The 13,854-nt window shown below is 36.8% G+C and overlaps 1 protein-coding gene across 1 annotated transcript in view; it reads left to right on the top strand.

Moving 5' to 3' along the window:
• ASZ1 (ankyrin repeat, SAM and basic leucine zipper domain containing 1) overlaps window positions 1–1,931 on the top strand; it is a 57,037-nt gene extending 55,106 nt beyond the window's left edge. Inside the window, exon 13 of the mRNA XM_019418039.2 lies at window positions 1,479–1,931. Coding sequence (XP_019273584.1) covers window positions 1,479–1,631 — 153 coding nt within the window. The 3' untranslated portion in view covers window positions 1,632–1,931. The remainder of the gene's footprint in view (window positions 1–1,478) is intronic.
• The last annotated feature ends 11,923 nt before the right edge of the window (window positions 1,932–13,854 follow it).

The following is a 13,854-nucleotide window of genomic DNA, read 5'->3' as shown; positions in this document are numbered from 1 at the left end:
AGGAGAAATTTTAGCTTTCTTTAGCTAATGGAAAGTCTTTTTTCTGTGGCCTTCTCTACCTTGAATTTATACATTTCTGTATAAGAACCAGCCTCGAAAACACATTTACTGATTTATAATAATTGCAGATATAGTTCTTTGGTCAGGAAAGTCTTAATTTTAGAACAAGCTATTGCAGTGGTTTTTCTGGATTAGTCTTCAGTAGTAATCACCATAGTGAGACTTGATTGAGAGAACTGTGAAGGCTTCCAGATTTGGGAGTATGCTATTATCTGATATTTCAGTTTACCAATAATAACTGAAGCAAATTAAAAAACATATGAGTTACCATCAATAAGTGTATGGAGGTAACAAAGAGGGAGGGTAGGAGAGGTCAAGGCTAGACTTTAACACCACATCACTCTCTTTCAAAGCAACACACTGACAGGCTCCTGTCAGAAAGGGTCATTCTAAGTAATTGGTTAATAAAAGGAATGGCTGTCTCAGGATTCAGTAAATGGAGCATCAGTGTCAAAAAGGAATCTGTTACTGAATGAAGCCATTTGGAAGTTAGGCCAAGAATACAGTATTAATGAGATTGGCATTGAAGTCTGTTTTCTGCTGTAAATTTAAAATTAATTTTGCAGGCTTTTTAAATTAAATATTTACACTGTAGATTTTAGAAGTAGTTATTCTTGCTAATGTTGAAAATATTTATGTCACCACTCCAGCCCAGGATGTTTCTAGTATATATCACTCTATAAATGTGCCTGATTCTTTTTATCTTTTGAGGATCTTTTGGCTTTTACTCATTCTCCCTCTTCTGCCCCTCCCCCATCAACTATCTTCTCTCTCTCTCTCTCTCTCTCTCTCTCTCTCTCTCATACACACAATGTACACACACAAGTTGGGGGGCCTTCTGTAGCAACAGAGTTCAGTGTATAAGTATTTATAAACTTACTGAGCCTGTACTTTAATTGCTGAGAAGCGCTAAAAGATCCACTTAGGTTTTTGTTAGTATTTGTTCCTGCAATTATATTTAAATAAATGATTAAACTTCTGGCAGTTGCATCAAACCTTTGAGTTTTTGTTAAATTTAATGTTTTGTAGGTATAAGAATGGCTCACTTTTTTCAAGAAATCATTTGATATTTAATGTTGAAGGGAAAAATAACAACTGTCATTGCTTGTAGGTAGAAATAAAGACTTTAACGTTCAAGGAACTTTAGCTCCTGATACAAAAACATGATTTTGAAATGTAATAATCTATGAAAGTATTTATTCTTAATGTGAAACTAATAATTTACTATAATGGGATCCTGGGGAAAAGCGACTGTTTTTTGAGACATTTAAGTGTTCACTTTAAATCTTGCATGAGAATCTTGCTTTGGCTGCTTCTACATCAGCTGAATTAACGTGGATATTTTTAAAAATCAAAGATACTTTTATTTTCAGTGTACTTTACATTAACTCTTTTCATTTTCTCATACTAAATATTAGTTGCAAAATGACCGAGAAAATGATCCAACTCATATACCATTAATGGAAGAAGTATCTACATGGAACAGTAGAATTTTGAAGAGGACGGCTGTTACAGTGTGTGGATTTGGGTTTCTTCTTTTCATTTGCAAGCTGACTTTCCAGAGAAAATAACCCTAATATTGTGTTTTGAGTAATATCTTATTCAAATTACCTACAAATGTTGCTTTTAACTATTTGTGGCACAGCATAACTACATTCTTTGCTGATACTCCATAGGAGAAATTATAATAGCATAGAACAGAAAGTTTCCTTAGAAAGTGGTTTGTCAGTTTGAGTTAAAAATGTAATTTGTTGTATTTTTATGTTAATTTTGGTCAAGCAGTAAATTATGTGATTCATAAGTTTAGCACTATGATTCTAAATCACATTCAAAATAAAAGTTTTATCTAATATTATTTGACACTTAAAAAACAGTGTGTTCCTGACTCTCTTAACTACAGAGAACAAAATTGATGGTTGTTACCAGAGGGGAGGTGGGTGGGGGATGGGCAAAATAGGGGATGCGGATTAAAGAGTACACTTACCATGATGAAAAAACTAAAACAAAAAAAGAAAAGTGTGTTCCACTGTCACAGTGAATCTTACAGAATGTGTAAAATGTTCATAAATAAGTCCCTTTCTTTTAGTCCTTATTTTTCCCTTCCATTATTATGTAATAAGGAATTTCTTAATTTTTTAGTTCTGTAACATTAGGAAATTAATGACTTTGAAACTATTTCAGAGCATGCAAAGAATAAAGATAAAATGAACAATTTTTGAATTATGGATTAAAAACCTAGGGAAAATATCTAAAATGTAAATTTAAAAAAATTTAGGGGTGCCTGTGTGGCTCAGTAGGTTGAGAGTACGACTCTTGATTTCAGCTCAGATCATGATCCCAGGGTCCTCAGACTGAGCCCCGCATAAGATTCTTTCTCCCTCTCCCTCTGGCCCTCTCCCCTGCTCGTGCACTCTCTCTCTAAAAAAAATTAATTGAAAAAATAAAAAATTTTAGACAATAGTGTAGAAAGTACACAGTACATTAAAATTTTTTATGTACTGTACCTATGGGAACTGTAACAGGTACTATGTGTAACATTCTTGAAGATGTTATGACAGTGAGTGGCATGTGGCATGTGATGTCTATCAATCTAAAAAGTAATACATGATTATGTGGGGTTTTTTCCCAAACCAAATGATGATACTCAGATTTTAAAAGTGAAGGTAAAAAAGGGCAGGCCTGATTTCACAGGGAACGTGGCAGTTAAATATTGCTTGACTTAGTGGATCTACAACAACAGATGCAGTGGATCTACAAAAAAATTGTAGAAAAGAAGAATATAATTAGTGGTAATTTCTGCTCTTTGTTATACCAGAGCAGCAAGACTCGAATAATTCCTTTTCTGAGAATACACTCAACCATATATCACTGGAAGGAACTGGTATCTGACATTTTTACCAAAGTGCCATAGCAAGACATTTTTTTTTTATGATATCCCTCAATTTAAGTGGGTTCAAGACCAGGATTGGGGTAGGAGAAGAGGTCCTTCTTCTAACACAGATCATGTTTCACTCCTAGCACGTTTCTTTTTTTTTAATATGAAATTTATTGTCAAATTGGTTTCCATACAACACCCAGTGCTTATCCCAACAGGTGCCTTCCTCAGTGCCCATCACCCACCCTCCCTTCCCTCCCAACCCCCCCCCCCCCCCCCACACCAACCCTCAGTTTATTCTCAGTTTTTAAGAGTCTCTGATGGTTTGGCTGTCTCCCTCTCTTTTTTTTTTTTCTTCCCCTCCCTCACGGTCTTCTGTTAAGTTTCTCAGGATCCACATAAGAGTGAAAACATATGGTATCTGTCTTTCTCTGTAGGACTTATTTTTCTTAGCATAACACTCTCCAGTTCCATCCACGTTGCTACAAAAGGCCATATTTCATTCTTTCTCATTGCCAAGTAGTATTCCATTATGTATATAAACCACAATTTCTCTGGAAAACAGTGTGGAGGTTCCTCAAAAAATTAAAAATAGATCTGCCCAATGACCCAGCAATAGCACTGCTAGGAATTTACCCAAGGGATACAGGAGTGCTGATGCATAGGGGCACTTGTACCCCAATGTTTATAGCAGCACTTTCAATAATAGCCAAATTATGGAAAGAGCCTAATGTCCATCAACCGATGAATGGATAAAGAAATTGTGGTTTACCCCTAGCACATTTCTTAGGCAAATAGAAGGTGTTTAATACATGTTAGTTTCCTTTAAAAAGAAATGACTATCTGATTTCACCTCAGTTCTTTCACCTCAGTTCATCTTTAAAGATGATCATATCTCTTCTTTTGGCCGAATAGGTCACTATTTTTTTTCTTCTAATCAAACCAAACTATATGTATGTCAAATATTAGGATAAACTATGAAAATTCAAATTGATAAAATATTTTATTTCCAAAATTATTAGCAAATTCCTTAAAATAGTGATCTGCTGTAATGTACTTTATGATTAACTATTCAGGGGAAAGAAATACTGTAAAGTCCATTGTATCTGCATATTCTAAGTATATTTTTACTTCCTTGACAAATACAGTATAATTTTCAGATTGCAGGCTAAAAATTAATAGGACCTTTTTGTGATTAAATTGTTCATGCATAAAGTATCAATAGAATACATAAGATTTTCCTCATTGTTTAGAATAGGTAATTTTATCTAGAGTGTAAGTCTCTTCCTACTCTGTTTGACTTGATTACAGTCCTTTACCACAAGGGTAAACCTTTTGAAATATTCATTCTTTTACAAGATAGCACAAATCATTTTTCTTCTCTTCTTGAAACAAGTTCCACAGAGACCCCTCTAAAACCACAGATATAAATGTAAACCAAGTTTTAATTCTATGCAAATGAAAGTAATAAAACTTTATTTTTTTATTAACTGATAACTTAATTTTTAATTAGTTGGAATCAGAAAATGTTCCTACACCTTTGGAACTGACTTTGGAACACAAATAATGCCTCTTAAGCACCTCTTGGGATGCAGGTATCTTTCAAAAATGCGTACTTGCCACTCTCCTTAAGTGGAATGCTTAGTGCCATCTGGTAGCTCTATTCCATTTCCCTTGTACACTTACTTTTTCACTGAATAACTATTTTCTGGTTCTCTGTCCTCAAATTTCTAAGACCTCCTCCTCATCTCATTCTTAAATGGTGGACTTACTTCTTACTGCCCTGGGGAATAGAATCAGTTAAATAAGAACCTCCACACTGGATTTCCTAGACTTTCTTGTAAAGGGCTAGATAGTAAATATTTTAGTCTTTGTAGCCCATGTGGTCTATATCACAACTTCTTAATATAGCTATTGTAGTACAAAAGCACCTGTAGACTGTACATAAATGAATAGATGTGAGTGTGGTACAAAATTTTATTTACAAAAACAGGTAGTTGCCCAGATTTAGCCCCCCAACCTATATTTTGCCAACCTAGCCAAAGGTCACAGAGTTACAACTAGGAATTTTGGTGTGTGTGTGTGTGTGTGTGTGTGTGTGTGTGTGTGCGCTTTTAATTTTTATCCAGTCTGACAGCCTCTGCCTTTTGACTGGATTGTTTAATCCATTCATATTCACTGTTACTATTGGTATATTATTGATGTATTGGGCAGAAATAACCATTTTACTTTTGTTTTCCATATGATTGATATAGAAAAACCTCTTTATTGATTTTTTTCACATTTTTGAGTTATTTTCTTAGTGGTTGATCTAGGGCTTACCATATATGTATTTAAGCTATAAGAATCTCTCCAGACTTATAACTAACTAAATTCCAGTGAGATATGGAAATGTTAATTCCTATATAGCTTTATTCTATTGTCTTCCATTTTTTATACTATTAATATTATGCATATTACATCTATATGTTACAAATCCAGCAGTATAGTGTTATAATTATTTTGTATAATTGTATGTCTATTGAAGAAAGAAAAATGATGAAGTTCATACTTATAAAGTATGCTATATTTACATTTTTATTATTTCTAGTTTTCTTCATTTATTCCTGTGGTTTCAAGTTACTGTCTATTATTACTTCTTACTCCAGTACAGCTCTGCTCCCACTCACCTCCTTTGTGCTATTGTTTTCAAATATGATGCATTCTATCAGTGATAAGCCCAACAATACAATTATATACATATTCCTTTACATAGGTTCTTTGTAAACCATAAGGAGAAGAAAGATACATTTATATTGTCTTTTTTAATTACATAATTACTTTTACCCCTGATTTTTGTTTTTTGTGTATATGGATTTAGATTTCCATGTGTGTGTGCTTGCTTCTAATCTGAAGAATTTTATTCAATATTTCTTTATAAAGCTGGCCTGCTAGCAGTTAATCCTCTTAAACTTTTGTTTATCTGGACATGTCTTTGTTTTGCCTTCATTTTTGAAATAAAGTTTTGCTAGATATGAGATTCTAGGTTGATAGAGTTTTGTTTGTTTGTTTTGTTTCAGTACTCTGAATATGCTGTCCCACTACTTCCTAGTCTCCATGTTTTCTATGAGAAGTTGGCTGTTTCCTTATTGGGGTTTCTTGTAAGTGACAAGTCCTACTGCTCCTTTCAAGACTTCCTCTCTTTAAAATAAAGGAGCACCTGGATGGCTCAGTTGGTCAAGCGTCCGACTTCAACTTAGGTCATGATCTCATGGCTTCATGGGTTTGAGCCCCACATCAGGCTCTGTGCTGACAGCTCAGAGCCTGGAGCCTGTTTTAGATTCTGTGTGTCCCTCTCTCTATGCCCCACCCCTGCTCACATTCTGTCTCACAAATAAGTAAACATTAATTTTTTTTTATTTTTTATTAAAGAATTTTTTTAATTTAATTTTTTTATTAAAAATGTTTTTAATGTTTATTTTTGAGAGAAAGAGGGAGAGAGAGACAGAGCACAAGCAGGGGAGGGTCAGAGAGAGAGGGAGACAGAATCCAAAGCAGGCTCCAGACTCAGCCATAAGCACAGAGCCCGACAGAGCTCCAACCCACAAACTGAGAACATGGCCTGAGCTGAAGTCGTAAGCTTGACCGACTGAGCCACCCAGATGCCCCTAAATAAAATTATATTTTAAAAAAAGAAGACTTCATCTCTTGTGTTTGGCTTTCAGCATTCTTATGGGTGTGGGTCTCTTTATCTTTCCTACTTGGAACATAGTAGGCTTCGTGGATGTATAGATTAATGTTTTTCATCAAATGTGGGAAGTTTTCAGCCATTATTTCTTGGAAGCCCTTTTCTATTCCTTTCTCTTTGTCCTCAGTTTCTGGTATACAATGTTTCAGTTTCTGAAATATAATGGTATTTCCATTGTATTGGTGGACCCAAAAGTGTCCCACATTTTTCTGTTCACTTTTGTTCATTCCATTTTTTCCTCTCAACGTCTGTCCATGTATCTTTAAGGATTCTTCTGCCAATTGAAATTCACTACTGAGCCACTATAATGAATTTCAGTTACTTTTCAAATTTTCAACTTCAGAATTTGATTTCTCTTTATTGATCTTCTCTATGATGAGACATTTTGTTCAGGCCTTCCTTTGCTTCTTTAAGCCTGGTCTTCTTTAGTTCTTTGAACATATTTGTAATGGCTTCTTTAAAGACTTTACCAAATATGACATCTAGTCCCTCTCACAGTTTCTATTGCCTGCTCTTTTTCTTGTGTATGGGTCACACTTTCCTGTTTCTTTGGAGGTCTTACAATTTTTTGTTAAAAACTGAATATTTTAGATAATATAGTAGTTCTGGAAAAGTGATTCCTCTCTCTTTCCCCCACCCCCCCCACCTCCAGGAATTTTTGTTACTGTTTCCTTGTTGATTTGTTTAGTGACCTGGCTGAACTAGTGTAGTGAAGTTTGTTTCCACAAAGTGTGAAACTCCTGATGTTGCTCTTCAGAGAGTATATAGTCGTGGGAATGTGTACAGTCATCCAGAGATGACAGTGGTTTTATCAGGGACCTTTTTAATGGTCTCTTTTCCTGATTATTCTGATAAGCTATCTGCCACATTTGGTATTACAAGGAGCCCACTGGTTACTAATCCACTAATTACTGTTTGATTGCTCTAGTGTTTATGGCATGCCCCAAGGCATGAATTGCCCAGCAATCTGATAGAATTAAATTTGGACAGGGGCAGTTGTTGGGTTTTTTTGTTTTTGTTTTTGTTTTTTTAATGTTTATTTTTGAGTGAGAGACAGCATGTGAGCAGGGGAGGAGCAGAGAGAGAAGGAGACAAAGAATCTGAATTAGGCTCCAGGGTCTGAGGTGTCAGCACAGAGCCCAAGGCAGGGCTCCAACTCATGAACTGTGAGATCATGACCTGAGCCTAAGTGGACACTTAACCAACTGAGCCACTGGCACCCCTGGACAGGGGCAGTTTTTGAAGTCAGATTTTGAGGTTTATTCTGACTAGGGGAGGGCCCTTTTTAGCTGTCTCTCCCGGGTTCTATCTGGTGAACTAGCTTGCCTACAGTTTAGCTTGTTGCTCCTACTTAAAAAGAGCTGTTGTCCTTGAGAGTGACCTTGGGCTTGATTTTCTCCACATTCTCTTTCAAATAAAGGCAGTTCCTTTGGGGATAAGTTTCAAGCTCTCCTTTCTTATGGACTGATGCTACCTCTTGGCAACATCTCTGAGCCACTACTCTGCTAGGTAGGGCAGTAGCGTCTGGACTTTTGGGTTTGATTCTCACAACTCTGCCCTGTAAGTGAGCTGGCATGAAGGAGATCAGGGCCCAAGATCTGGCCTGCAGTTTCCAGGATACGGTCATTATCCTGTGGGGCTCATGGGAAGGAGAACACCTTTGTCTCTATCACAGCAGAGTTGGAGGGCATAAGAAGTGCTGGTGGCTTGTCTTTTGGATGAGATATAGTAACTTTTATCTGGTAGCTGAGGGGAGAGGCAGCTCATCCTCTTGGCCACATTTTCCCTGAGGGTGACTTCTGCCCAGCTGCAAGGGGCTGCAAGGGGCAGGTGGAAAGGGAGAGAATGGGTCATGATTTAATGTTCTTACTGAGTTTTTGTAGATTTCCTTGAGTAAATGTTTCTTCATTGGTTCTGAGCCCTTAGGACTCTTTCCAGGGACTTTAAATAAAGGTTGTGTTTTTATAGCTTTCTCTAGCTTTGCTGGTTTCTCTGGGGAGTAATACAGCACTGCTTGCTCCTCACGCTGCCATCCTGGCAGTGACACTCCTGAACCAATATTTCTAGGGTATCTGCTATGTGCTTAGTATAGTGCTTGGCCCAGAAGGGTGTACAGGACTTTTTTAGGCCAGAAACATTAGCTAAGTACTTTTCATGTAAGCTTTACCTAGTTCTACGTTAATATCATAGGATGCTGAAAAATCTGAGAGCACCTCAAGTCTATTGGAGACAAAAGGGAAAGACTCACCAAGGTTTGACCATGATATATTAGGGCTAGATAAATGATGGGTAAATCAAGCTTGCACTCTCAATTTTGAAAGCTTTTCCTGTGGTAGGTATTTCAGCTAATGCCTAATTTAAATTAATTGTATTGAGTGAATATGGAAAACAATATTTAAAAGTCTCAAAGGGTATAACTCAGAAATTAAGCCAGCTACAGTTTCAAGCACCAGAAGCAAAACTGAGTTTTTGTTTCTTTTATGTGATGATTTTATAATGCCAACTTTTTTTTTTTTTTAATGCTAACACGATGTGAACACTAATCTTTAAGAACATAGATAACCATGATGACTTCTGTTTTGCCCTCCAAGTCACTCTGTCACTGCTTAATAAATAATCATTTGTAGCTCTGTGGGGGTGGAAATAGGGTGGGGATTTTCTTTCTGGCACATCCACTAGTGAGTAATACATTTATTTCAAGTGCCAATAAAAATGTTATACTGGACTTATGTGACACATTTGTTAGTTATTAGAGAAACTAATTCTAAACCATTGGAGCAGTGCTCTATTATATTTCTGTACCTAATAAGTGCAGACTATCAATATTCTGAACAAAATGCACAAATTTTTAATACTGCATAACAATTTTTGAGAGAGAGTAAATAAAATAAGGACATTTTCAGGAGTAGCACCATCTCTGGATTTCTCTCCAGAAGATAGTATTATCCTCTTTTTCTTTTCAACTGATCTTTCACAATTGTTTCCCTGAATTTTCTTTCCTCCTGGAATCTTTCAAATACTCTAATCTCCTTTATTTTTTTTTCCTTTTGAAATCGTGTCTACTGTTACATGCTGCTGCTTCCCTTTCACCCCCTAACCTGGCCCCCACCTCCACGATGACCCTGAGATAGAGGATAAGGTAGGCGAGGTTCCAGCCATGTCATTAGTGTGTACATTCTCTGGGTCTTGGTTTCCTCATCTATAAAATAGATTTTTCTAAGACTCAGAATAATGCCATATTCAAAAATAGATCCAATTGGGAATTCTTAAAATAGAACAAAACCTTAGGGGCTTTACGAGAATCAGTGTTTACTAAACAAATTGAATCCCTCATGAGTGGTTTTGTTTTTGATCTCACATTCAGAGATCTAATGTGTGAGAATTTATCTTAATATTTGGTTGCTGCCAATTATTTTATAATTTTGGCAAAACTACTAATGACACTTCAACTCATTAGATGGTTACTGAGTGCTTTGTATGTTGAAGACATTATACCCATTCATTATATATTTTATATATATAAAATGATCAAAAATCTAAATACTTAAACTATTACTAAAAGAAACAATGGAGGAGGGGGCCTGGGTGGCTCAGTTGGTTAAGCATCTCTTGATTTCAGCTCAGGTCATGATCTTACGGTTCATGGGTTCAAGTCCCATGTTGGGCTCTGTGCTGACAGCTCGGAGTCTGGAGACTGCTTAGGATTCTGTGTCTCCCTCTCTGTCTGCCCCTCCCCTGCACATGCTCTGTCTCTTTGTCTCTCAAAAATAAACATTAAAAAAAATTTTTTTAAGAGACAATTGGATTACTGTTATTTTAAGGATGTAAACAGTTGGAAAAAAAAATAATTTTGTAAGACTGCTTCATAGGAAAGGGTGTGGTTTAGTGGCTTGTTTGTTTGTTTAAATCTCCACAATTGAGAGTGTGGTGATAGACTGACTTATCTTTCCTTGTGGGGGTAAGGCTCAAAGTCAACTGATGCCCTCCCACAGAACACAGTTACAAAGGAAAATGGGCAAAATTCCCAATGTGTGAAATCTTTTAGGAGAGACTTAGACCAAATTTAAAGTAAATCTCTACTCATCATGGATCCAAGGCTCATTAGTGTTAAACAATTTTGGGAGTTGCAGATGCCCCCCCCCCCGCCCCCAGTTTTCCTTGCCCCTCAATGTAAGGTATTAAAATGAGACACCTAGAATCTTCAGTAGTAATACTGTGAGTATCCAGTTAGGGGTAATAAAACAATTGTCATATCAGTGGCAGTATTATAATAACACTTATGGTTAGCCGTGGCCAGCTTAAATGGGGGACTTCAATAGGGGAAATGAAAGATTAAAGTTATTATGCAAAGTCCCTAAGTCAGTTTCTAGATAAAATAGGAATAGCATTCTAGAATGAAAGAAAAACTGCAGGTTTTATTCTTCATAAGGTTTCGTTTCCTGAACTGTATTCTGTGATGGGGCTCCTAGACCTCCCTTTAGAAATAAAGGACTTATTACCCCAGCTTCTGTGAGTGCAGGAAGGAGACTGACCTCTTTGAGAGAGTTTTCTCTACTAAAGCAAGCTGCCTTCCCCAGAGTGATAGTAGCTTTCCCACACTGTTCCCAGGAATGGCTCATCAACCTATGGGTTTAAAGGAATCTTGTCTCAACTCAAAATAACCCTGAAGACCATTCTGCTTCAGAGCTCCAAAGGGGCCTGGCTGAGGCCTTCACCAAGACTGTATCACAGCCCATCTCTTCCTCTGCCCACTCCTGCTTTCCCCCTTACCTTGCACAGGTATTGCTGTCCGGAGCGCTCCCTAAGAAACGGAGCGCTCCCTAAGAAATGTCCAGTATACTAATCTCCACCGCAGTATCTGCCTCCCAAGGAACCCAGCTGTCACCAGCAGAGCCTTGCAGAAGTCATGAAATACATGATTATGAATAATAATTCTTTTCTCTGAAACTTAGTTTCCTAATTTGGAGAGTAAAAATTATCCTGAGCTAGGGGTGTTGTTAAGAGTGTTAAGTGCAGTGACATAGAAGGGGTTGTTGAATATTCTAATTAATGCAGATTTGTGGCCAGGAAGACCTGAATTCCAGTTTCACCTCTTCCACTTACTAGTTATGTGGCTCTTACAAGGCTAGCTAAGCCCTGCAAGTCTCTGCCCCTTCGTCTACAATATGAGAATGACAATAATAATAATACTAAAAAATTATCTTTAATTGGGCAATTACTATATGCCAGTCATTTAGCTAATTTAACAAAATGTATTCTTAATAAACCTACTTAATTAAACCGATAAGGTTTAGTGAACTAAGGCATATAAAGGGTTTTCTACAACATCTGGTATGTGACATGCATTAAAAAAATGGTAGCCGATATAAATTGTGGTTATTCATCTAAAGCATGTATTGCAGTGCCTTACATATACAAAAATGATACTCTACACGAGAAAAAAATGTCAGGACTATATTGCCAGGGCTACATTTTTTGTTTCTAATTGCCAGGACTATATTTTTGTTTGAGAGAAATATTTTCTATCATGTAGTGATACATAACTAAAAATGCTTAAATTGTCTAACCTGACAAAGATGTATTCACAATCCACAAGACAACAGTTACTAGGTCTTGCAGATAATAAGTTACCTGATAAGACTCCCTGTTTCCCCTTTCCCTCTTTAACAGATGGCACCAGGCTCAAATACAGAGGGGTGCAATCAGCCACAAGTCAGAAGTAGAAACCACTTGTCTATAAAGCCAAGCTTATTAAACCCTTTTGTGATACTAGAGAGAATTGGAGTTTGCATTCTTATTGTTCCATAGATGAAGACTGGGTGGTATAAAGAGGTACGTGACTCAGTCGTGGTCAGACTACTGTCTTGATACCTACCTAATACACTTTGACCTTCTCAAGTCAGAGAGGACCTCATCTCCCTGAAACATTTTACACACCACGAGGGGTGCCAGAGTTTATCCACCTGAAAGATACACACTTTCTTGGGTTTTTATTCATTAAATTCACCTGACTTGAAAAATATTTATTCATTTCATGTCTACTTGCAAACTAATACTAAAGACATTGGAAAATCTGAGTTAACTGAATTGTTAAATAATCTGAAGTGATGTAATTTTTAACACAGATATGTGGCTGCTACAAATTACCTAAAAGCCATAAGATGGGTCCATACACTAAGAACAGCGAAAGAACCCTCCTTGTACATATCCTGGAGCAGCTGCACCAGCTCTGGATAGTCTAACTCTTCAATGTGGGATTATTTTTCTCACATTAATTTTCTCACAGTGATGAAACCACTGTGGTCGAGTTCTATGCTAATGATGCCAAAAATATTCCCAACTAATACAGGGTTATACTTATGTTTCCTCATTCTATAATTTGGTTCTTCCCTCAAAACTATTTTCCAATATATCCATGTTAAAAAGTGAAGATGTAATTAATCCCTTTAAACTGCTGTATAATATATAATCATATGTCCATCCCACATTTTATCAACCTGTTCCTCCACTGATAAAATTTTGAGTTATTTTTTATTTTTCTCAACAGTATACTGTACATACTCGTGCATGTATCCTTATGTACATGTGACAAAGTTTCTTTAGCTATATTTAGCAGTGGAATAGATAGCTGTAGGGTACAAGTATTCAATATCATTAACTATTGATGTTGCCAGGTATTTCTGCCTTCCCCTCCAGATCCTCTCTCACCTTCGACCACCCTAGGAAGCTGAATCTATGAACCACATCAAAGGACCTTTAAATTATTTCTTGATTGGGTTTATCCGATGGGGAACTCCAGCAGAATACCTGAGGTAGAACAAGGTTCACGAATGTATTCATATGGCTCTCCTCCCTGCAACATTGCTCTCTGTGTCCTTCAACTGAAGGGCACTGCACCGCTACAAGATTCATTACTTCTGGGTTCCAAGAAACTTCACTTTCATACCCGTGCCTTACAGTTGGAGGATGGTAACAGTTCCTCTGCCTACACCTTCAAAAATAGTCTCTATAAATCAAACCTCCTTGAATTATCCCACCATGTGTTTCCAGGTGAGAGCCTTACTGTATCACTCCTATACTGTTCTTCAAGGAGCCTATATTAATTTACAGAACTTTCAGCAGTGTATGAGCATCCATTACCTACCCCAAAGCCATACCAATACTTAATATTAACTGACTGACACTTTTTCCT

Source organism: Panthera pardus, unplaced genomic scaffold (assembly GCF_024362965.1).
Source record: "Panthera pardus isolate Hobbes unplaced genomic scaffold, ASM2436296v1 HiC_scaffold_8, whole genome shotgun sequence".
NCBI classification, from domain to species: domain Eukaryota; kingdom Metazoa; phylum Chordata; class Mammalia; order Carnivora; family Felidae; genus Panthera; species Panthera pardus.
This window is presented reverse-complemented; position numbering and strand designations above follow the sequence as displayed.